Source organism: Tamandua tetradactyla, chromosome 8, assembly GCF_023851605.1.
Source record: "Tamandua tetradactyla isolate mTamTet1 chromosome 8, mTamTet1.pri, whole genome shotgun sequence".
Lineage (NCBI taxonomy): Eukaryota > Metazoa > Chordata > Mammalia > Pilosa > Myrmecophagidae > Tamandua > Tamandua tetradactyla.
This window is the reverse complement of record NC_135334.1, coordinates 9,750,465-9,776,323: the sequence shown is the minus strand read 5'-3', so window position 1 is coordinate 9,776,323 and position 25,859 is coordinate 9,750,465. Positions and strand designations below refer to the sequence as shown.

General features: G+C 44.9%; 1 protein-coding gene across 2 annotated transcripts in view; it reads right to left on the bottom strand.

Annotated features, from left to right (window-relative positions):
• KIRREL3 (kirre like nephrin family adhesion molecule 3) overlaps window positions 1–25,650 on the bottom strand; it is a 575,038-nt gene extending 549,388 nt beyond the window's left edge. For both annotated transcript variants that reach the window (XM_077112476.1, XM_077112477.1), the window contains exon 1: window positions 25,272–25,650. In XM_077112476.1, coding sequence (XP_076968591.1) covers window positions 25,272–25,326 — 55 coding nt within the window. In that variant the 5' untranslated portion in view covers window positions 25,327–25,650. The remainder of the gene's footprint in view (window positions 1–25,271) is intronic.
• Window positions 25,651–25,859: the final 209 nt, after the last annotated feature.

Below are 25,859 nucleotides of genomic sequence, written 5' to 3'. Positions count from 1 at the left end.
CAATTTAAACAAGCACCCCAGGTGATTCTCAGGAACCATAAGGCTGGAGAACCTCTAAGTCATGCCATTTCTGCCTAACTGATGCTAAGTGCCTTCACTCTTCCTCAGATTGCATAAAATATTTGTTTTTTTAAACCCCTGACCCTCTAAGTCTTCTGTGCACGCCCCAGTCTGTAAATGGCATCTAAGACGTGGCTGTCAGGGTGGAAAACACCCATTCCAGATGTGGTCTCATCAGCAGAGTACAATGGCCTGGTTATCAGCCTTCCAGTGCTTTCTGTTAAGGAAGAATACAGTAATTGTAATCATGCCACAGCATTAGCTCATAGTGAGATCTCAGCAATATAAAACTCCTTTGGTTCAAGCTCTAGCCTATACCTGACAGAGAAAGATCTGTTTATCAAGTTTGTGAACAACATTAAATCACAAATGAGAGCTAGATTAGAACAAGAAGTTATAATGTCAGATTTCCTTTTGTAAATGAAGTGTTAGCCTGACTTGCTCGTACAGAACCCAAGCTGGCATCTAGTGACCACGGATGATTTTCTGAGTGTGTTTATGAACTATCAAATTAATCTCTTGCAGATTTTTTTCCCCTGGAGTTTTGCATGAATTCCACTTGTCCACTGTTTCCAGAATTCACTGTCATCTTCTCCTCCAATTCAAAAAGACATGATATTTTCCTGGACCCTTCTATTTTCCTATACTTCTGGATTATGTTTCACTTAGAATGATTCCAGGGACATATCTTCAAATTGTTTCAGCATCCTGAGAGATTAGTTTCTTTGGGCCTTGTAATCAGATTTTATTTTTTAAACATTTGATGAGGAGGAGGACAATAGTAATAACAGCTAAAATTTATTGAATTTTTCTATGTGCCAGGTATTATACTAAGAATTTACTTATATTATGTCTTTTAATATATACAACAAATCTATAACATATATGCTATCATTCTATTTTGAAGAAGTGTATGTAGACTGAGTCCTGGAGAGGTTAGTCCAGGCGGCACAAGACTATTCAATGGCAGACCTGACACTTTATCCCCGATTGGATGACTCAAAACCATTACCTTATATCATCTCTTACCCCCACACCACCTATCTCAGGCTCCAAGTCTTTCTTTTTTTTCCCAGATTTTATTGAGATATATTCATTTATCATATATTCCATCCAAATTATGCAATCAGTATCTCACAGTATCATCACTTAGTTGTTTAATCATCACACTCACTTTTAGACCATTTTCATTACTCCAAAAGAAAATCATCAGACAGACACAAAAACAGAAAACCCCAAATCCCCCATATCCCTCATCTCCCCCATTATTGAGACCTAGTATTGGTGTGCTACACCAGTTACTGGTGATGAAAGATCCAATTCTTTCTTAAGCAACATTGTTCTCCTTCAAATATGAAAAGCATTTTCCATGATAGAAAGATAGGATCAAAAGAAAAGTTAAGGGGTTTTATTTCTCTGTAACTGATTAATACTATGTTAAGCTTCCTTTTAATTCTTTCTCTATCTTAGAACCTAAAAATCATGGTTTTCCTTTTCTTTTTTTTTGTTTCTGCAAGCTTCAGCTTATTCAGAGTCTTTACCTGGCAGTTTTATCACAGGTTCTTTTTGTTCTCATTCTTTGTTAGGCACCCCGCCTTCCATTCTTTGCATACATCTTTTAGACCTGAACTCCTTGGAGAGTTATCTGTGCTGCCACGTTGGTTTCTTTAGATGCTGCTCCTTTCCTTCTTCACCAGGATAATTTGAATTGGTCATAATAAGGTTTATTTTCTGAAGCTCCTACTTTTCTGGAGCCACATCTCCTCTTCATCTCCATCTTTTCAGATATTTCTTTCCTACGGACTTCAGGGACTGTGATTTCTCGTTGCCTGTAGTAGTTAGGTTCAGGTGTCAACTTGACCAGGTGATGGTGTCCAGCTGCTCTGCTGTTGTGGACTTCAATCATTAGCATTGAAAATTCAGCTATGGCTGATTACATCTGCAGCCAGCTAAGGGGCGTGCCTTCTGCAATGAGTAACTTCTAATGTAATTAGCTGGAGGCTTAAAAGACAGAGAGCCAGCTCAAACCCAGACACTTGGAAATGCAGAAAGGACATGCTCCAGTGAAAACCACTGGAACCCAGAAGCCAAGAGAGAAGGCCAGCACATGTTGCCTGTGTCTTCTCATGTAAAAGAGAAAATCAGTTGAAAGCTAGCTGCCTTTCCTCTGAGGAACTGCAAATGTGTACCTAAATAAATTCCCTTATTAGACACCAATTCATTTTTGTGTTGCATTCTGGCAGCTTTAGCAAACTAAAGCCTGACCATGTTCAGTTTCCTGTTTTTCTTATGCATTCCTAAGATAGGTACTTGCTTTCCTTCAAGATTTCCACTACTATCATTCATTCATCCCTCAACAAACATTTGTCAAATCCCTTGGTGCCCATCTGCTTCATCAGAGGTTTATGCCTTGTTGGCACAATGCCTGGTACATACTGGGCATTCGGTACATATTTGTTGAAAAAGTGAAAATTAGTTAGGCTCAAGCCCAGAGTTGCAGAATCCCTCATTGTTTTGTCCCCCCAATCTTCTGATCCATCAAGTTTCCTATAAGGCATTAAAATACATGTAAAGAACTTTGCTTTTAGCAGGATTAGAACTTTGCTTCTAGCCAATGTTCAGAGAGTTCTGTGCCCCTCCCCCATTGCTGTCACTACCTCTGTACCCGACTTATTCTTATTCTTGTATTAGGAAAGAACATCTACATCTGGGATACCCCACGATCAGAGTGCAATGACCCTAGCTTCTTTTTCTTTTGTATCCAGACTCAGATTTAGCACACTGTGCTTCATGCCTCCGGAGCATGGGTTTCTATATGTTTCATATACTGCCACATGCCCAGTCTATTGATGGCCACTTTCCCCAAGACTGTGGGCCCCTCAAAAGTGCCTCCTACCAAGTTTGGATTAACAACGTCCAAGTGATAATTATTAACACTTTGGGGAGTAGGACATTAATTAAAGCTACCTGAATTTGTTGTGTGCTGGTAATAAATTACGTGATTCTTTCACTTCTTCAATATTTTTTTTGAAGGGTTGCTACGCACCTCTTCCTCCACCAACAATGCCTCTGTTTCATACATGCCCTCTAAGGTTTGCGTGTTGTTCATTGTCCTCTTCGCATTTCCCTTAAAGTATGGCTAATTATGTTTCCTTCACCCTTCATATGAATCCTCTAACCAACCCATCTTCTTTTATTCTTCCTCCCGATCCTTAACATTAGTTATGTCACACTGGAGACCTCACATGGACCATTTCCTCTCCTATCCAATATCATATGTACGTTCCATAACCTGAAAGCTTCCTGCCGTCTGGTTCTGTGCACATTGCACAAAACTGCTGGTGCTCGAATGGCCTCAACCCCCCTTGGCCACACCAAGCTCCCTTTTAGGTCCCCGAATGGGCCACACTGTTTATGCTTCCTGGCTTTAGCCCATGCTATTCCCTTTGCCTGGAATGTCCTTTCTTTCCCTAACTTCCATCCCCGCGTCACATGCCCCCTTTTCCTAGCTAAATTCCACCCACCCTTTAAGCTTTGTTTCATGGAGGCAATTCTTTTGAGCACTGTCCCCGTGAAGTGGCTTAGGCAGCCCTCTATCTGCCCCTTTCTTGCTTTACCTCCTTCCCCAGATATAAGTCTAAGCAGACCTCTCCTGGGTCATTCTCTTTCTGCATTCTAATTCCAAGTTTCCTTATCCCTCCTATCCATGGTCTCTCAGATACATAGGGATTTACTCACCATCCTGGAAGTTTGGCAAAATTTCCATTGTGTATTGAGGAAATAATAGTGGGCTGCCTGAGGTGGGAAACATGATTTCAGGGGGCAGAATGGTGAATGCACAACTCTCAAACAAAGATGAACTTCCAAACACATTCAACAGCACAAACTCTCAGACCAAGCAGCTATTAAGGACAGAAGAGTCCACATTCACCCGGAACAAAAGATGTGTCTAAAACCATTATTTATCACCCATAAAAACACTCTCTGTTTGTCTATTGTCAATGCTCCATAGACCATAGCTGCTTTTGGACAGAGGGGGAAGAGAGAAAGGCAGAGAGAAATGAATAGAAATGAGAGTATGAGTTTCTTTTATTTATTTATTTTACATACAAATCAGCTAATCTGTTTAACATTCATATTAAAGTTGTAATCACCTTTGCACACATTAAAATACAAACTAGCACAAGTAATAGGCCTTAAGAACAACATTAAAATAGCTATTAACACATAACAGCTACCTTATCAACTTACAACATCCCTATAAAATAATAACTGCATCCAGGATTGATTTGAGGGAAACTCATTCTCCCAGAGCACTGAAGCCTGACACAATCTGGGGAAGGTGAGAGTCTGGCTGCTCCTTAGCTGACTCAGAGAGGAGCTTTGGGGTAGTAGAAAGAACACGAAACATGGAACCAGAATGTAAGTCTTAATTTTGGCTTTATCATCCATTAGAGGTATGTTCTTGGGAAAACGTTCTTGGGAAAACTGCTGAGACTCAATTTCCTCCCTTGGAAAATAGAAATAAAGTTATTGTCATCATAACATTCTGGGGAGAATTAAATGAGATTCGGGAAAGTGCCTGGTAGATTAGGTAGGTGCTTAATAAATGTTAGTTTCTTTTCAAGACAACTGGGTGCTGGAGGGAGCAAAGGCCAAACAGGATACTGTTGAGAACTGGGGCTCTAAACAGTATTCTGTCTTTTCCATTCATTCATTTACTCACGCATTAAACATTTGTTGAGCACTAGAGATAATCTGATGATACCAAAAAATGTTAACACATTGGAGTTTCTCTCCTTATGGAACTCACAATGAGTTGCTGAGATATGTAAACCACAAAGTGGACAGAATTAAACACATGATAGAATAGAAGCATCACATTGAAGAAGAAGAAAGAAATGGGTAAATATGAGCTGGAGCCAAGAAATAGCTTCATGGAAGAGGTGACATATGAGCTGAGCCTTGAAATATGAAGAGTATTTCAATAAATGATAATAAAAAGGATATTTACAGACTGAGAAAATACTATAGGCAAAGACGGACACGGTATACTCAAGAAGCAACACATACTCTTTTCTTGGCCAAAGCTTGGAAGGCAAGGGGGTGTAGAGAGGAAGATGAAGCTGGAAAGAGAGTTGAGGCTGCATTGTGGGGTACTTTAAATATTGGATGAAGATGTAGTCCACAGAAAACAGTTGAAGGTATTTTGGCTCTGAATTAGAGGCTGGGAAAGGGAATCATATATCTGACTTGGACCCTAGGAAGATATAAGCAGTGAAGGATGATGATGGTGAAGTGTGACTTTGGGAAAAAAGGGGAGAACTTGATAGGAAGTTATGATAGTATGGGAGCAACTAATGAGGATAAGTAGGGCAATGCAGATATGAAAGATGCTGCAGATAGAAAGATGTAAAGACTTGAGAACTAACTGGATGTGGGAGATGAAGAAGGTACTGGCGATGGCACTGAGGGTTTAGAAGTAGATACTGGGGACATGGTGGTACCACTGGTTGATATTAGATCATGAGTTAAGTTTTCAAAATGTTGAAATAGGAGTGATAATGGGGTATATATGAAAGCACCATGGGCCAGAGACAAGATGACTCAATTATATTTTCACTGTTACTTGCTCTTATACTTATCCACCAGAATGGGTGATAGGCATTTAAACTTGGAACCAGTCAAGATTCAGCCAGGACAAAATACAATGATTCAGGATCACTGGGGAATTTTGATCCCCAGTATTTTATTAATAAATACATGATGATGCATTAAGCTCTCCACACCATGGGTGACACTTAATCCCATTTAAGTTGCTACAAAGGACTATTTCTTAGATGATAGGCCTACAGATACAGATGCCGAGTTTCAAATGTTTGAAGCCTATTTCCACAGGTCCACCTCCAGATCTGGTTATCCATCTCTCTAGACAAAGGAAGGCAAAGACAGCCAGTTAAACCACAGAGGGAGCCTTCTAATTTTTACAAGCTATTCTATCTTTTTCTTCATTCTGAGAGTTCAGCCCTAGCCCAGGCAGTGTACAAACATGGCACTGATGTGCCACATGGACCAGCATCATGCTTTCCTGTTGAAGCTGTGGCAAACAACTGCCAGCCTTTGGAGGCTACTATGTCTCTTCAGACCCACTGGGAGCACACTGATTAATTGCCATCGTTCTTATAGGAAAATAACCAGGAGGCCCTCTGCATGCCGTAGCTAGCTGTGGGACTCCAAACAGAAGGCAGTCCTACATCTTTCTGAGGCTCTGAGGAAATGCTACATGCAGTAGCTGACATCTTGACTCTTCCCTTCCACTGACTATATGAGAGAAAGGCAATTAGTTTAGTTCTTATTCTGGGAAAGCATCTTACCTCCCATGGCACCGTTAAAATGTTAACCTTTGTGTCTGGAAGTCTGAGGAGACCTCAGGCCACAGACACTCAGCAGGCTTGGAAACTGGGACCATGGGGGAACCCCTCTCTTCAGTCTTGAGGCATCTCTCTTCCTAAAGGTGTCTCCCAGCCCTGGGCTCATGGCTGGGCCTCTGGCGGTCATGCCCAGAGAAGAGATCCAAGCTTCTGGGCTGCACTCCCTTGCTGGGGGACTCTGCCAGGGAGAGCAGGCTTTAAATGCCTCATTAATATTCAAATCTATTCAAGTCATTTCAATTTGAATTCTATGCATATTATAAGATAGAACAAAATGCAAATATATACAAATTCATCCATATGAAGAAATAAATAGGGAAATCTCTGCATAATGGGATTATAATCATTCTCAGGACTCCTCTCCTTTAACTCCCCAGAGACCCAGGGCCCAGAGACCCGTCACGATGTTCCACCTGGGAGCGGCCACATAACCTTTTCTTAGCAGCCAGGCGCATAATCTTTCCCGGACACAGGTTCTCCCAGGGTTGAAGATTTTATAAACCTGTTCGAAGATGCTATCATTGCCCACTGATTGTTCCTCTCCTTGAGCTTTCAAGGTGGAGTTCAGGGAGTTGTGGTGTGTACGTGGGCGGCCGGGAACACACACAGGGTTCCGTCCAGAGGACTTTACATTTTACCACTTGCAGAGGCTCAGGAGCTGGCCTCGAGCAGGGGTGGAAACTCTGGTCCTCGGCTGCACACATCGGTGGTCAAGGCCCCACGGGAATGGTTCTAACCCTGATGGGTAGCCTGTCCCCAGCCTTCTAAGGAGGCTTGGTGCCTCTGGTAGAGCCGGGTGGAAAGGGGGGCTAAGTTTCCAAATTTCTCAAATCTTCTTTAATCTAATTAATGAAATGTCCCAACGTGGCATCTGATGCTAAAATAGTGTATGCTGTACTCTGAGCACACGGTAAAATGCACAGAATCACACTCCAGCTTGCAACCCTCATTCACTTCCACATCCATGCTTGCTCCAGTGCCCATTTGTCCCTATACGGTTTTTTTTTTTAAGTCTGTCTCATTTCAATTACTCCAAAGCCAAGAGGAGACCCAAGTATATGATATTCTAAAGGAGAGTTCTTATGCTCCATGCTAATGAAGCCAAAGTAAATCACCATTAAGAATCATTTAGTAAGGTTTAACTACAGAATCTAATATATACTCCCCCTGGTTTCTTCCCCGTGGGACCCAATGGTAGCTGCATCTAGTAGCAGCTCCACTGATGGTATAGTTTGTACTAAGTCATAGTGCAACATTATAATAACCATTTCATTTTAAGCACCTTTTATAGATAAAAATGGGGAGGGGGAGATCACTCTTGTTAATTTACAGACAGGGAGACTGAGGCACAGATTGTTCACACAGAGTGGTAGGATAAGAAAACCCACCCTGTGGGAGGGGCCATCAGCTTCTTTTTGTCTTGGGTCTCTGGCAGAATAGCAGCCATCCAAGATATCCATGTCCTAGTCCCTGATCCCCAGGTGAGTGTGTCACTGTATCTGGCACAAGGAACTTTGTAGACGTGATTAAGTTAAGGATCTTGAGATGGGGCTATGACCAATGTCATCCCAAGGGTCCTTACATAAGAGAGGTGCAGGAGACTCAGAGGCAGCAGTAGGAGATGTGGTGGCAGAAGCAAGAGGTTGGAGTGATGCAAGAATGGGACCATGAGTCAAGGAATGCAGGCAGCCTCTAAAAGCTGAAAAAGGAGAGAAAACTGATTTCACAGCGGAGCCTCAAGATGAAACCAGTGTGGCTGACATACTGACTTTAGGCAGGTGAGACCCATTTTGGACTTCTGACTTCCAGAATTGTAAGTAGATGAATTTGCATTGTTTTAACCCAGTAAGTTTGGGGTAATTTGTAATAGTAGCAATTGAAAATGAATCTAGTCCCTTCCTTTCTCAACTGGGGTTTCTCCCCTGATCCAGGGAAGCCAGAAAATAATGCAAGTCACTCTTCTTTCCATTCTCCCAATTGGGAGAGATATCTTCAAGTCTTTCTCAAGGATATTGTCTATAGCAGCATTCTAGATACACAGGAAAGGACTGGATTCATTACATACAATGGATACCTTTAAGCATATTTGAGTACAATTCTGATGAATTTGATTGAGAGAAGTTGCTTGGCCTCGTTTTCCACATAAGGTCTCACTCCCAGAGAGGTGGAGGTGTCCTGCCTTGAAAAGAGACTGAGGATACCAGGTAGATACGCCCTGATCCTGGGCATCAGCTCAACACATCTGGAAACAAGGAAGCAGAGGACGGCAAAATCATCTCAGCATGGTGCCTCTGCCAATGTTTGCAAGCATTCTCAAAAATGCATTCTCTTTGGAGATTCATAACAACTCTGTGAGGTAGATAGGAGAGAAAGCATGCTTCTTTTTTCCATATGAGGGCCATGTGTCAGAGCAAATGGTCTCCCGGTCTCTAGTTAGAGCCAGGCCATTTGCTTGGTGGGTGAGGGAATGGGTGAGGAGCTGTGGGTGCTCTGGGCTCTCAACAAATTCTTCCTCCAAGACACTTCATGGCAGATCCACCGGCAGGGAGGGTCACGGCCATCAGGCCCGATGAAAGGTGGTCCTGGGAGGAGCTTTCAGGTATTCTCAGTGGGCCAGTCTCACTTGTACTAGGCAGGCACTGTGAAGTCCCAAGTATAATGGGACTATTATACTGTCTTTACTATGCCTCATTTATAAGAGAGAACTCCATCAAGAGTAGTTTTATCCTCTGGCCTCTGCATCAAGTCCTTTGTGACTTGGCCAGACTAAACCATCATTACTTTCCCAGAACCTTGCCTGGGCTTCCCTCACAAGTTGTTATCTTCCCCTTCAATGGGGAAAAATACCCCGTCATGCTCCATGTGTTCTCATTACATTCCTTGGGGACAGGGACAGGTCTTCAGTCCCCTGGGAGGGGGTGAAGAGGTGGAGGAACCACCAGGCTTGGATTCAGAATGCCTGATCTCTGAGGTTTTCACTTACTTCCTACGTGACTGTAGAAAGGCCATGAATGTGACTGGGTCTCATTCTCCTCTTTTTAAAAATGAGGGTAAGAGTTGATCTGGGGAGGATGACTGTAATAACGTGAAAGTATTATGGAACTCTGAAGTGTTTTATAAACATAAGAAGGGGTGCTTGGTGATCATGGGTAGTATGGTTACCAAAGGCAATGACAGTGATAAAGAGAGCATATTTTCTGATAAAGCACCTTCACGGGTTGCTAAGTGAAAAGCTGGGCACAGCAGGCTTGATGTTAATCCAGAACCCCCAAGGTATTACCTTCTTCCCCTGTATAACTAACACGGGTCATGGACCAACTGCGTATCCAAGCCCAGTAAATGCCATGCAGCAACGGAGCTCAGGGAACCACAGCCCTTGCTTTCCAGAAGCTGACAGTCTAGAGGGAAAGTAGACACTACAACAAGCCACTTAAATATACCGTGACAAGTACCACAAGGCATTTCCATGGCTTGTCACAATCAGCTATGGGGGAGAAAGAGTTCAAGAAAATTTCCTTCATGAGGCAAACTGAGCTGAGTCTTTAGAAATGAACTGGGCCAACATGAAGGAGGTGAGGCGGTCACGACAAAGAGGAAGCGAGAGGGTGAGAAAGCCAGGAAGTGTGAGGGAGCAGGGTGCACTCAGAGAACTGCAGCCACTCCGTTTGGCTGGAGCAAAGGGTGAATGTGATAGAGACCAGCCCATCTTCCTGAAAATCTTTGTCCTGAAGGTGTAGGGATGCCTTTGAAGGGACAAGCCACCATCCAGAAGTTTGAGACCCCTCTGCTCAAGACTCTGGCCCATTTGGTAATCTTCCTGGCTAAGCTCCTGAATATTTACTTCACTGATGACCTGAAACCTCAAAATCTCCTGGTGTCTGAGGAGGGTGCCCTCCTGGTCCTCATCTGGATTGGGGAGAATTAAAGCTGCTGTTTCTGAACCCTCAGTCTCATGACATGTGTGGTCTCCAGGAAACTAAGCTGTGTCTCCCATTGCCCCTTGGGTTCTCTCACCTCCCTTTCTAGCTTGCTCCAGCTTTCTCTGTCTACCGGTCTCTCCTCTGCAGCATGCATAATCATACACACAGCTGGGCCTCTCTACCTGCTTCCTTTCCTCTATCACCATGCTATTCAGACATCCGGGAAGGCACATGGTGTGAACACAGCAGCCATGGTGGATGGAGGATGCCTTTGAACCTGGCCCTGGCTCCCCCTCTCTCTCTTCTCTGGGCTGCTGTATTCATCAGCTGCTGCATTTGGTTCTCCACTGGTGATTCAGGCTGAGGAAAGGGGCTCAGAGGCCTAGTGATGAGAACATTGTTTTTTATGAATTGAAAAATCAAATAACGGTAAGTAGTTACCAGCTCACAGTGAAGTGAACGCCAATGTCTGTGGCCATATTGACTCTGAAAATTTTTTTAAAATGCAATAAGAATTCTCAGTGCATAGGATTATGTATATTCTGAGTCTCTTCATTGTACAAAGCAGAAAATCTATCCTTTATGGACACGAGTGTCTCTGGTGTGCAGCATTGACTTTAAAACAAACCTTGGACAGTGCAGCAAGAAGAAAATCTATAGCCATCCTCAGCTCCCTTCTTCCCTGTCAGCACAGATTATGAGTTTGCTTTCCTGAATTCTACTGAGGTGGGGCAGAGTTGAAAGTCCCACTGAAAGAAATCACACTCAGGGTTGCTTTTCAATTTTGAGAAAGGCAACAGTGTCAGTGAAGGGCCGCAGAGCTGGTAAATTGTTGACCTTGTCATATATGTGAGGTCCTGTGCTCAGGACCCATTGAAAATTCCTATTGCATTCTCGCTGTCCGTTGAAGTTGTCCTAAGATTATGTGACATGAAAACTGAGAGGCAGCATCCATGAGTCATCTTAAATCCTCTGGTTAAAACTACTGCCATACCCATCATAAAGACCGACTCTAATATGTGTGGTGTTCAGATGGCAGTGGAGACTGGGGAGCAAAATGTGGCACATAAGAGTCAAGATCAATAGAGCACTGTTCTCACACTTGAGTGTGTCTCAGAATCACCTAGGTGGCTTCTTCAGACACTTGTTGCTGGGACAGGACCAGCACTTGTGATTTAGTAAGTCTGGGGAGGGGCCTGAGAATCTGCACTTATGCCAAATCTCCAGCTGATACTGTTTCCAATCCACAGACCACACTTTAGGAATTGTGCTAGAGAACCCATGACCTCAAATAATCTGGGAACCATCCTGGTATGTTACAAAAGTAGAGAGTTCTCTGTCCAATGTGCACAAATGACCAATCTCTGAGACACTGGGGCTTCAAAGAGGGAGAGATTATTGCTAGGCATGAAGCAGGAGATCAAATGGCATATCCGTCTTCCCTAATCTAAGGAGTTAAAGGATTTTATGGATTCAAGAAAGGGGACATGGGTTATTACCATTACAATAACAGGTATAAGCAGCTACAATTTACAAAAGTAAAGGAGTGAACAAAAAAAAAGGAAAAAGGAAAAGAAGTAAAATAAAAGTAAAGGAGTGGAGCTTTGCTAGAACTAAGCGAACCATTGCAAGAAGTCGATGATTAGTTCTGAGCTGACTCAATTCCTTCATCAACGTTAGCGGGTTGCCTTTGTGATTATAAGACTGCAAGAGCTACAAGGCAGGGCCAGCCCCAAGGATTTTACAATTTGCAGTTCAGTGGGTTTCAGTAATTTGAGGTTTTTCTTTTTGGCTCTTCTACAATATACTAGAAAGAAAGAAAAATGCATATATATATAGATATATAATGCTTCAGTCATCATAGTTATTTGTTAAATCTTAATTTCTCAGTTATAACATTTAAGGCCATAATACTCCCCGGGTAAGATGAAGGGTTCCCTTTCAGATACACAGAGATGAAGAATTGTGGAGAGGTAGGAAATAGATGAATTGACCCACTAAGATTCCTTTCCCAATATACTTGTGAATAAACAAATCTGATAGACTCCATATTCTGTCTAAAGTCAACAACATAAAAAGATTAAGGCAATTTAACTCATAAAATACAGCAGCGTGTGTGTATATATATATACACACACAATATATGTATTGTTCTTTGGCATGAATTTAGTAGACTGGATCTTAGAAAATTTATGTGGATAATAAGAGGAAGATGTAGGCTTCTATCATTGTTAAGAGGAAACCAAGAGAGAAGAATAATAAGTTTTGTTGTTGTTCTTGTTTCTCTGGGTAGTATTTCTTGGTTCTAATTTTGAGCTCCAGGATTTTCAGTTTTCCAGGATTCCCGTGTTTTTGCCTGGAAAGCCTGGATTTCGATCTATGGATGCCTCTGCCCTACTTTGATGAAAAGAAAATCCAAAGCAAAGCTCAGGCTCAGAGAAAGCAGCACCCGTGTGGATCTGCAGCCCCAGCACAGCTGACAAGACACAGCTGATATGATCGGTGTGTTCCACCGAATAGCTCAGACTGTGAAATAAAGAGAAGGAATTTTATGTCCTCCACGCGGAGCTCGATCTATCTGCCTTGCATTCTTCCGCTTTATTCCTCCGATTCGATCTGAAGGAGCTTCGAAAACTTCAAAGAACTTTCAGGCTTTGCTAGTTTATCTCGAGTGTCTATCTTAAACCAACATTATGATTTTGAGCATGGTCTGGGCAGACAGAAGTCATCTTCCAAAATGATTTCTGACACCAAGGTCAGATGTACCTGCTGGAGCCAGAGAGAGGAGGCTCGTAGGCTGCAAGGTGCTCAGACGCTCCCCCATCCAAGAGTCATTTTTATTTCTCCCTAACGACAATTATTAATCATTTCAGATCCACGTCGTCTCCTGACACTCTTACTATTCCAGACCTGACAAAAATGAGGGTTTCGATGTTCTGGACTGCCTTTCTATGTAGAGTAGCTCCTTTCTTACAGTGCACAACTGACACTGGGGCAATCTCCCTCTAAGCAGAATGGGATTTAATTTCTGTGGGTTTTCTTTCAATCCGCTGGAGGAAAGCGAGGTGGTGATGGATTCTGGGTAAGAAATCAGCATTTGACTTTCAAAATGTTAAAGCTAAACTGGAGCTGGGGTGAGGAGGTAAAAGCAGCCGTTAGCCATGCAGCGAGGTTTCTCAAATTCTTACTCAAATCCGCAGCAACAGAGTTGTTTTCTTCCCCCATTATCTGCCCTCCCATCCAAAAGGCTGGAGCTTCTCAGGTGTGACCAGAACTCCTTCCAAAGGGAAAGGCCAACTAGGGCTTTGGTGTTTGAGTCGTGGTTGTACCTCTTACCTTGTGTGGCCTCCAGCAAGTTATCACGTCTAAGGCTCAGTGTTTTGCACCAGCCGATGGGTATACCAGTCCCTATTTTCTTAATTTGCTCATAGGATTAAATAATCTAATTAATTCTTAGAAAAGCTCAGGGAGGGGCCTGGCCATAAACTTCAGCAGAGGAAGAAATAGCTGTAAGGCCATGGTTCTGAGACCACTGCAGGTTTGATTGTTTTCTCTTCTTCTCCTACCCACTCCCCTGCCCCTCAGCCCCACCCCACAGCTTTCTATAGAGGGATCCCAAAGCACAAAACAAAAGTCTTATTTGTGGAAGGGGTGTAGGCAGCCACATCGAGGCTCCAGGTACATAGCAGGGCCAAGATCACAACGGCAGTGCCAAGGTCACACAACACAATGGTTTAGCATTGGTTTTTCCGCCAAGAGCTCAGTCCTGCTATTTTTAGCAAATTCTCAAACTCTTCAGCTCCACTTTTTCACTTGGAACACATAGCATAAAACCTGTAGTTTGAAATAAAGTTTTGCATACCTCATGCTAAAAGTTTTTCTTCTCTGACCTGAGATGCTCAAGAAATTACCTGCTTTTCTTGCCTGTGGAACTCTATAAAATGCAAAGAGCACTTCTACCTTCTCCCTAACTCCTCTGGCCCCCATCCCCAGCAGCAGGCAACACAAGGATCCATGTGGACAGCTGGCAGCTCACCTTGCTCTGGAGAAAGAAGTAGAGGGCTCTAATGGGGCCTTAGGGGTGGAAGGCTGCTCAGATCTGGCAGACAAAATCCCACTGCAACCAAGTGGCTGGTTCCTCCAGGCACCCAGGCCCCCTCATCCTTCTTGGGCCCTCTTTCTTTCTATGGTACATTTGGTTGCGTACAGGATGACCCCTGAGGCCTTGGCTCTGTCTCACCTGGAATTCTCAAAAGGTGAAAAAGGCAAGCTGCCCCCCATTGGAGATAAAAAAAAGGGAAGCACTGAGATATCGGGGCCCATAGGTTGCTCCCAACTGCTTTCCTTCAGAGTACAGGTCACTGCTCCTCACATCTGGACACCAGGAGCTGGTTACCAGACTTGCAAAGATGCTCTTTCAAACAAAGGGCCACAATTCATGGTGATTTCTTCTTAATGGTTCCTGTTTCTGTCCAGAGGTGAAAACAGGGTTTCTATGGCTGCACCTCCACAGCCTGCATGAGAAATCAGGAATAATGAAGACTAATTTTAGCATCTGTTTGTTTTGCTTGTTTGGCATGGGAGGGCAACAGCAGCAGAAATATTGACTCCTGGATCATTAAAGGGACAAACACCTGGGAGAGGAGCCATGAGCTCAGGCCAGGGAGGTGATACACTGGAGAGAGAAAGGGGGGGGGGGCCCTCACTGCCCACCTCTCTCCTTGGGGAGCACTGAGACATTCTTCTCTGCAGTGAAATGCCTCGCAGCAGGGAAGCAACATAGCTAGCTGAAGTTTCCCTCATTCTCTTTTAAGCCTCTTTAGCAGTTTTAACTGTACCCACCTACCTCTCGCCACTCTTCTTTAACATCCATCAGAAACAAGGAGAAAGGAACCTCACCCTTGCCGCCATAGAAACCTCGACCATGCCACCCAGAGCCAAGAGGATAAACATTCATCCAAGTCTTCTTCCTTCCATGCCCTCTGCCCATCGCCCAGGCTCCCCAGCCTCGAGCTCCCAGAGAGAGAAAGAGCCAGGCCCCTTGGCACAAAAGCCTTGCTCTCTTCCCAGCAGGAAGGGACCTCACTCGTTAATCTCCCTTTCGGCTCAAGCTTGGCTTTGCAAGCGCAGTTGCTACCACCATCAGGCTGACTTGGGAACTTCAGCATTCCCCTGGTTTACCATCCCAAATCTTCTGCTAGCTCCTGCATGACCAAAATGAAAGAACAGGCCCGCCCTGGCACAGGGTAGCTTCCTAGGTAGGAAACGCCTTTGGGGCCAGCCCACTGAGAAATGGAACTCCTTGCACACCTGGGGTAGACCCCAAAGCCCCTGTGCGAGGCCCGGGAAGTGCAGGTCCTAGGATATGGAGAACAAAACCGTTGGAGGATTAATCTGCAGTCTTCTTCTTTGCATCTGTCTTAGGGAAATGGGGTGGGGGAGGATGAGAGTCAGCTCTTTTGTGCTGCAACCCCCCGCGGGCACCCAGGAAAGCGTGTTAAGTTTTCTCTCCATGCATCTATCTCCGCACGGTAAGCCACCCAGGTCCCAGTGTTGCTCTGAAGCTGTCATAGCTCCCAGCATCGCCAAGGGTGACAGGTGGTCTGTCACACTGCACCTGAGCAGAGTCACCTGTGACATATGCTGGTGACTGACAGAAATGGGAACTGACATGCATTAAAGAGCAGAGGGCATGATTGTTTCTTGCTAAAACCAGGGAAGGGATGGTTTGCCAGAGGATTTCTTTCGTGGTAGTGTCTTTGGCTGCCCAACGGGTATTTGTGGCCTGACGTGGCAAGAAGGAACTTTCAACAGGGCAAGATCACCCTTTTGAAAGTCAGGGTCTTACCTCCTGGGCCCTCCCAGCCTCATGGTTATGGAGGTATCAGAAGCCGTGCTTCCTTCTCCTCCTTTCACTATTCCTGGCATTTCTGGCATTTGTTTACAACCTTCATGTACCCAACAGTGTGCTAGGCACTCAGGTGGATAAAATATATGGGTATTTAATCAACCAGTTAAGGGAAGAAAGTCCTCCTCTTGTCCTCTTGGTTTTTTTTTTTTTTTTTAGCTCTTTCTTTTTTTTTTTGACGGAACAGTCACAGAAAGAGTTACCCAAGCAACAGCTCCTTGATTGATATTAATAACACAAAAGGCTGGCCTGTCATTTCCCCCAGAGGGAGTGGTCTGTAAACTTTGTGCCTTCAAGGTAAGGCTGAATGCCAGAGAGATGACTGGAATTAAGCAGAAATAGAGCTATCAGGATGGGTTGTTGTTCAGAGGCCAACTCTGGGGCTCAGTGTTCTGCTCCTCAATTTTTATAAGGAACTCCTGAAACCCTTATCTATGCATAGACACTGAGAATGTCCTTAAATTATAAGAACATGACGTGTATTATGCCACAGCTTAGGATCTTCTCATGTACCTTTTACAGATGATAATTTGGAGCAGCTGGATCTATCAGCATTGGCGAGGCATCAAGGCATGCTAAAAAATGAAATGGATTTGGAATGACTTTGGTCAAGTCGTCAAGCAAAGCAACCTTTCTGAGTGTAGAACTGCAATGACACCCACCTCCCATTGCTACCACGGTGATGGTATGAGGTAGTGCTTGTGAAAGGTCCCTTGCAACTGGTATTAAACAAAAGCTAGCCATGATAATCATCATGATTATTACTGTCACTACAGCCACCAATAACTGAAAGAATATGCTGGTCAAAGAGTTCCAGGACACACCATCTACCTTCTAGGAATTTAAATTGTCCCAAATAAATAGATGGTTCTTAATATGGAATCTTCAAAGAATCTTCAAGTTGGAGACATGTTGGATGCTAGCTGGTCTACTTCTTAACCCTTATTTTAGGCATTGACTTCCATTCTTGATAGCTGGAATTCCACCCTTAGCTCTAAACACTTTCAGCTGTGGGGAGCCATTCTATAGGCTAGCCTTAGACACTAAATGCAGATACTCAAAAAATGTCACTATGTTTCTTGTAGAATCTTTGAGGTTTCTGCATCACCATTGAGCTTGTCCTGCCAGCCCCTATCAATTCCTGAGGTGTAGAACACGCAGGTAGACCTGACAACACTCTCTACTTTTGAATGAAGGTTAGTTGGTGCTGGAGATTTACAAAGAATTGCTTTGCTGGTTGGTAAGCTTGTTTTTTCTCCCAAAGCCAGCTTCCCCTCAAGAACAGGGAAAAATCATTAGCAAAATGTCCCTAAATATCTCTTGCTTGCCTCAGCCCAACCTTCTCTCCCCTTGTGGTTTACCATGAATCTTCACTCCTAGGCTGCCTGAGCCTCTGGCTAACTTTCGAGGAACCCCAGAAACCAGCAAACCCCATTGTTCAACGTATGCCATTCACCTAACAGTTCAGTGCTAACTCAGAAGCTTCTCATACTTCAAGTTCCACATTCTCCCTCCAAAATATCACCCATAAGCATATATTCACCTACTCTTTTTCTCTGCCTCCCCTCTAGAATGTAGGAACAACCCTTAAGGTGAGTTTCCCCATAATTATCCTCTTGCTCACTTGTCCCTCACATTCATACATCAGCAATAAAGGAAGGTGAGCTGGAAAGAGCTGGTATATTTCCATTCAATGCTATATATTTTTTAGCCCCATGTGAAACACTGGGAATACCAAGAGGAATAAATAAAGTATTGATTCCCCCCCCTTTTTATGTCCATGGAATGCATAATAGCAAGAAGGCTACAGAGTCTTAAGCTATTAACAATGTTTCTAAAATGTAGACCTCATCATGTCAATCCACTCTCAAAATATTTAGCATGGCATTCACAATCATTCACAAGCCAACGCTTCCCTTCCTTTCTACCTGGCTCCTCTCCCACTTCACAGACACCCGATGCTTCTGAACATTTCACCTTTCTGTTCTGCTTCTTTGCTTTTGCACATACTCTAGATACAGCCTGGAATACTCTTTTCCTGCTTCGCCAGGAGGACTCTTAGCGTGTTTGAAGTGAAGCACCGATGTCACCTCCTCCGGGAACCCTTTTCTGCTGCCCTTGAGCAGAAGACTGCTTTGAGCCCATCACATCATACCCGTTAGCTGGAGAGTCTGCTCCTGGCCAGACTGAGAGCTCTCCTGAGGCAGGAAAATGGTCTCAGTCAGCTGTGCATCAGAAGTGCCTCACATAGTAGGCCCACTGGAGGGCTGGCCTAGTGAACAGCGCTGGGCTGCAGTTTCAACAAATGCCGTGTGACTGCGAAGGGGGGAGGAATCAATTAAGGTCCCTGGACACCAGGCCACACGGCGCCCCTGGGGAAAACGTGTGGGTGGGTGAGAGTGAGGTCTGCTGATCATTGCTGTATTTCCAACATCAGGTTAATTTTCAGATTTCAAATTTATGACTTCTGGGCATATGCTGGAAAGGATGTGTACTTAAAGACAGCCCATCGCAAAAACTGTCCAGTGGATATAGGCCAAGGAAGCAGTCCATCGAGATAATCCAGTCTGATATGCACACATCCTTTTTAACACCGACAGCTGCTTACAATTGCTGTTTAATTTCAGTCATCCACCAGAAAATGGCCTCAAGTAAATCTGCTTCCCTTTGCCGATCAGGACATGAAGCTGAGGGTTAGGGTGAAAGCTCCACTTCTGTTGGAGGAAGATGGCTGATTTGTACTAAGTCTGGACATCAGTATGTTTTAGCCATGAGTGGTGCGTGTGTGTGGGAGTGTGCGGAGTGGAGTTAGGGGTGGGAGGACGTTTGGAGAGTGCTTGGGGGTAATGCTTCTATATTACCAGGGAAAAAAATCTCCCCTGGCTCCTGGCAGGCCTGGAAGTGTCTACTTCTATTGCCTTTATTTCCAGAAAGAAGATGGATGACTGTCCACCTCCCAGTCTCCATGCCAAAGTCAGAGTCGCAACAGAATAACTGCAAGAAGCAGGATTCACTTCTGCTGGCTACTATTTCAACGACTTTAACTTGTTACCACATGTACTTAGGGAATGCTGGCATTTATTTAATACTCATCTTGGTGTTGACTGTGTACTCATGGAAACACTGTATGTGCACAGAAGACATTTGTTTCCAAGCAGCTTAGACCAAATTGCAGCGATATAAAGGAAACACTTATCCAATATTGATATTTACTGACTTCTAGAAGTATACAGCCAGAATACTCAAGTCCTATCACCAGGAGAAGAGGGAAAAAAAAGGATAATGTCTGATCTCTAGCTCCTTCTGTGGGATATAAGCAGAAAGTTAATGAAAGTTCATGTTGAAGGTGGAATGAGAGACTATGTGGCAAAGGTCCATGGCTCTCCTGTCATCCTTACTCTATGGCACTAGTGTAGGTTCGTAGAGAAGGAGTAAGGCTGAAGCCTTGAGAACAAAACTTTGGCAAAGAGCAAGGAATAGCACCCCGGTGTGAATGTGAGAATAGTATTCCAACGATGCACCAATATCTATAGTTTTACTTGATGAACACAGCTAATGGGGTAAATTCTGGATTTGGCCCCAGGAAAGGAAAAAGATGTGCAGTGAGATGCAGAATAGAACTATGTCTAGATGCAATGAATTCTCTGCGTCATTCCCCCAAATGGAAACAAAATCCCAGTCTCATTGGGATACAGGAAGAAGCTGTGACAACATGGGTACTGAATGTTTGTTAGTTCTACTCCTCACACTCTAGTGGATAGCAGTGATGGGATCTGAAATTCGAGGGCGCAGGTGACCCCTACAGCCCTAGCTCTGGCCAAGCCCTGCTCTGGGAATGCTGGGGTGTCTCGGGTTCTGACTGCTCCATTACAGACAGGATAGCTGAAGTGATGAGAGTACAAGTGGGGATGCCAGCATGCTCCAAATCGAACTGCCTATCTCCACTGCTGAATTAGAATATACTTCATTTGAATATACCCATTCCCAGGTCCTTTCACAGGACAGGTTCAGCACTTCTCTGCTTCTTGATCGACCCCAATTACAAACCCTTCCACTAGTTTTTCACCTGGATGTTTTCAGTTCTATGCCATCTCAACATTTTACAAGGATTAGGACTGTAGCCCCAAAACAATACCTCGGCCCAGCCTCCCCCTTTCCATCAGAACCCTAAAATGAAGGTCTTTGGCCCTCCTCCCCACCCCTCCATCACGGGCAATTTTCTTTTTCTCGTTCATGTTTCCAAAACAGTTTATCTTTTTATCTCCTTGGAAAGAAAGTACTCGGCAAATCAAAGGTATCATTAGTATTGTTATTATTTTGCTATTGAAATCTCTTGAATCCGCTCGGGATTATTCATGTGCTTTTTTGGGTCTGCAATATAATGCTGTCTAAGTCACCCCCACTGGGCTGAACAAAAAGCAAAATTGCATCTCCAGCCCTAATCCCCTGCTCCACCCCATCTCCTGCTGGCCCTGACTTCTCCCAACACAGGCGCACACCAGGAAGGGCTGCTCTTTGGTATCATGCCTGCTTGTGGCTGCCACGTTTGAAGGGAGAATCTCCATTGAATGCCCAAGAGGGGGTCCATGGTATCCTCTAAGTACCATGCGAAGGCGTTGACCCCACCCCACACTCCCATCTCCCCCCACGAAGTTTCTTTTCCATCTTCAGTAAATCTGGCTGGCAACCGAAAACTCCCTGCTGTGTGCCAGGCACTCAACACACCCTCAACCAAAAAACATGTTCCCCAGACCCAAAATATTTGTTAATGAAGTGGCCCCACATCCTTTGGCAGCTATACATTGACCTTCCAGGACAAAAAACAACAAAAAAAGTGATTTTTCTTCCTCTAGAAAAGATGTCATCCCACCTGGGGTGCTATGGAGGGGAGAACCTCATAGACTACTTGTTTTCTCTTTTGTTATATGACACTTTTTTTGGCAAGAATAAATGTTCCCCAAGTTGCTGTTCACTCCCAGTTTCCTTTTCCAATGCCTGCTCAGTCTGGACCCCCTACTTTCAGCTGCCTCCGATATGCTCATCCTATCTTCTGACGCCTCCTCCTATCTCCTCCCAAGGGAGTTCCTGGCACACTCAAGCCTCCTGCAGGTGCTCCCCCCTTTCCATGCTCCCTGCCACCCTCATGTCTCTCTCCACCCAGCCGTCTCTCTCTATTCACCCACTGCTTTCCTATGTGTCTGCTCTATGCACGTCGCTTCCCTTGGAGTTTCACTTCCCCATAAGCCTCTGTCACTCTAGGAGACACCATTTAGCCTCTTTTGGTGTTTCCTGCCGGCAACTCGGGAGGGCAAGCAGGTCGCTTGGATTCATCCCAATAAGGAGATGATATCTGATTAATCCTCACCACAGAGATTTCACTAATAGGTCAAGGCAAGCTCCTCCTCTTGCCACAACCATCCCAACATGGTCAGAGCATAACGTTCTAAGTTCATCAGAATTAGAACCTTTAGAACCACAAAGTTCTTCAGCTGGACACAACGCTCTGGGCACACCAGAGCAAAATGTTAGAGAGTGAAGGAGAGAGCACCGAAGTAGAAGGCACTAAGTTTGTACCACTGCACATTCCCCAAACGGTCTCTGAACTTGAGATCTGATAGGAAACAGGGTGTCTGCAGTCCAGCTAGGATTTAATGCCTTCAAATCTACTTAGGATGGGAATATGTAGGTTAGAAAGGATGAGGCTTGAAGATTAAGGAGGGCACAGAAGAAAGCAGTCATGGGCAAACTGGAATGCCAAAGGGAGAAAGTATAGCAAGTCCGAAGTTTATGGATGACAAGAGAATCGATTATTTGTCACCCAAAGGCAGACCATGCCTCTTCTCTGCAGGAGGCAAATTGTGCGGTGACATTATTCCTCTCCACACAAAGCACCACGGTCCTGACAGCTGAGGGAAGAGGCATCCCCAGCAAGAGAGAAACCCACAAACACAGCATACCCTGGCAGCTCTCCATTTCCTTGCTGGGAGCTAGGCCCAGGGACGTTGGCAGGGATGCAAACGTAGGAATGCCATTTAGCCTTTCCACTGCTGCCTTCATAAAGATAAATAAATATTTGATCCCAAGCTACATTAAAAGCTCAAACTTTTAAAAAGAACAGTGATACAGCACATTACTGATGTCCATCGTGCCATAATTTCTGCTCTCTAAAGGATCAGGGTGAATAAATGCTCAACAAATTAGGGGAGAAAGGATGATTGAAATGGAATTTAAGAGTTTGCTTAATTTTTTCTTTTCTATTAAAGTCTTTGGGGCACTGTCTGGTGTACCTCCCTCTGCCTGGGAATTAAGACAGACAACCCGGAGCAGGAAGCAGGAGAATTGTGAGCCCTAAAGGCCCAAAGTGACATATAGCTTCTCACCGTGTGATGGGGTCCGGAAGCAGATGGATTTATTACCTGGGTGCTAGATAAGGCCCTAAAAGGAACTTTGAGTGTGTGTGCATGTGTTTCCTGGGATATTTTCATGGAAGAGCATTCAAGAAGGAACAGAGTATGGGAGACAAGGGTCAGAGAGCTGTCTCGGGTGTTGGGGGAGGATACCAGGTGAGAGTGAACCTCAGTCTAGAATCAGGGGGGTCAAAGTGGTGCTATCTGAGGCCATGTGGGCTCATCCTCTTGTGACCAGTTGAAAGTAGAGAGGACCTGTCCAGTAACTTGGCAAATCTAGGGGTAGTTTCAGTATACAAGCTAAGCACGCAAGTGTAGAGGGTAAAAGAGAATTTTCCCGGGGAGTCACAATACTCAACACAAAATCCACCTTAAATGTCCATAGATCAAGTCAAAAGATACCTATGTCATCCAGCAATGACGCTCATAAAATACCATCGCCCTTGACCCTGAACTCCCATGGCCAATGTTGTTGGTTCAATGTCCAGCAAGGTCGGGGACTCTGTCTAGGTCACTTTTGGCCTCACAACCTTTCTTTAGACCTGTTTGGAGTCCCCTGGACTCTGCATCTACCATAGGGGCAGTGAGCAGTCCTGGTCAAGCTCAGAGCACTCAGGAATATCAGGGAACTCTGAATCATATGGTGCAGTGGTTCCCTTCTGTTGCCCTCGGGGCTGAAGGTAGATGAAACAGAGCATTTCACCACATAGGTAAGCATTTAGAGGCTCATACGGGGCAGTCAAAAAATAGCTCCGTATTGAGAAATGAATAAGCAAAGACGACGACGTACATTATGATGATTCAGACAGACGGGCGAGGAGGCACTTAGACACCTATAAGCCTCTTATGCCAATCAAGAGAAGAATCACAGAGCAAGCTTCTAAAAACACACCAAGCTAATTAAAAAACACACCAGGCCCCACGTAAACATGGGGAGTGGTATGGGTGGCCAGAAGACCGTGCCTTCCTACTTTCCAGGATTGTGCATGCAACTTCCTAAGTGAACTGGTAAGAGGCAAAGACGAGTGGGAGCCACTATGTACATGTACAAGTGTGCCCCTAAGCAAGCACGTATGCCTCCAAGCAAGAGGGTAACTTCACAGTGTGGTAATATAACCGAACCTGTCGCTATAGCAGTGTTCTGAGATAGTTGTTATTCATTCAGCCTGAAAACTCTCGGGAAGGCAATTTATCTTCCTACTGCTATAGGGAGCCTTGGTAAAATGCACACACAATCATATGAATGGTGTGTGAGTGTGTGTGCACCCTACAATCATACATAGGCACGGGTACACACATCCTCATATGGGGGAGAGGGGCTCTTAGGTTCAACCAGGATGATCATAAACAAAGTTTGAACAGCACTGATAAGGAGAAAATCTGCAGTCAACATGAGCACCCAAGAAGAAGACATGGGATTTTGCTTACATTTGGTTTCTCCCTAGGCAGGGGAGAAAGGGAGGCACGCCGTTTGCTTGCAAAGCCAGCCACCCATGCCGGGACTCTGCTTTCTCGAAAACTTTTACCCTTCATTTAATCAACAGATGGACATGCTCGGTTGTGTGTTTTTTTTTTTTTTTTTTTTTTCTGCAAGAGTGCTGTCCTTCTAAGAGATGTGCTGGCTGGCACAAATGCTGCCTCAGATGGCACTGACGATATTGGCATTCCAAAAGAGTGGGAAGAAACCTGCTTATTTATTCCCTTCAAATCCAACTCCACAGGTGACTTTGATGCCTTTGACTTAATAGGCACTTACATCCCTCTCCCCAATTTCCCTCTGCTTTCTCCCTCCACCACCCCCAGCCCCAAGGTTCCCAGTAGCAGGGAGCTGAGAGGTGGCAAAGTTCTTTTTGGAGATTCCGCTAGCTTCCTTGCTCCCGCCAGGCTGCAGAAAGGAAACAATCAGCACCAGGGGCGAAACTGCATTTTAACCACTGAATCCAGTGCTGAGTAGGACTCAAAATTCTGCCTCATTCAGAGAACTGGATGGAATTCAATGCAACTCTTTACAATCTTTTCCCAACACTGCAAATTACCCCAACAGCACATTCGGTAATTGCCATCCCTTCCGCTCCCGTGCAACTGCACAGGCTGGGTTTTGGAATACAAGTCAGACCTGACAGGGGCTGAAATATCCACCGAAACAAAGCTCCCGTTCCCTGCCCGCCCCCAATCTGGGTTTGAATATGAAGAGGTGCCCAGAAGTTCAGAGTGGCATACGCACATAAATACTATCTAATTACCATACTGGGAGCATAAAGAACTCATTTGCATTGCTGAGTTTAAGCTGGGTGTTGACAAGTGCTAGGAGAAAGCCACTTCCCCCCCACCCCACCTCCTTCCTTCCAAAGGAAAATAAACAGTACCATTTTGTTGCATTTTCAAAGGAAAAGAAGCCATGCCCAGTGCATCTCGGCCGGGCAAGGAGAGAGACGCATCCATCAGTCCGAGTTTCGGAAGCCTGCCCACATTCCTGCCCGCTGCCTCCCGCGTCCTGACAACCCAGCCGACTTTCTTGGCAACTCCAGCCGCGCACGGGTCCTACCTTGACTGAAAAGGAAGAAGCAGACGAAGAGCAGATCGAGCTGGAAAGGTTTCATTCCTCAGCGAAGCCAGGCGAGTCGGCGGGGCAACTTGGGTGTGCAGTTAGTTTCTTTTCCTCCGCGACTCGCTCTGCTCAGCCTCTGTCGCCGGTCCCCTCCGGTTCGCGCCGACCATCTGTTTGTCTGTCGGTCCGGCGGTCCCTCCGCGGTGGCCTTGCTCGCTTGCCGCTGGAAAGCAGCAGCCAGCCGAGACCAGTTGCCTTTTTTTTTTTTTTTTTAATTTTTATTTTAATTTTTAGTCGCCCCGGGAAGCCGGGATCGTCAGCGATGTCTCGGCTCGTGGCAGGTCCATGCCCCGGCTCCGCGGCATCCCAGCACACAGCTTCCTCCGGCGGGGCTCCTCCCACAGTGAGCGAGCGAGCGAGCGAGGGCGCGAGCGGCTGAGTGACAGAAGGGCTCCTTTCACCGAGGCTGGGGCGGGGGAGAGGAGGGGAAACAGGTCATCATTAAAGAGGAAACACATGGAAAAAAGGAAATTTATGCAAAATTGTGGGTGTGTATCGGGGAGGGGGAGGCTGGGTTCTTTCTTT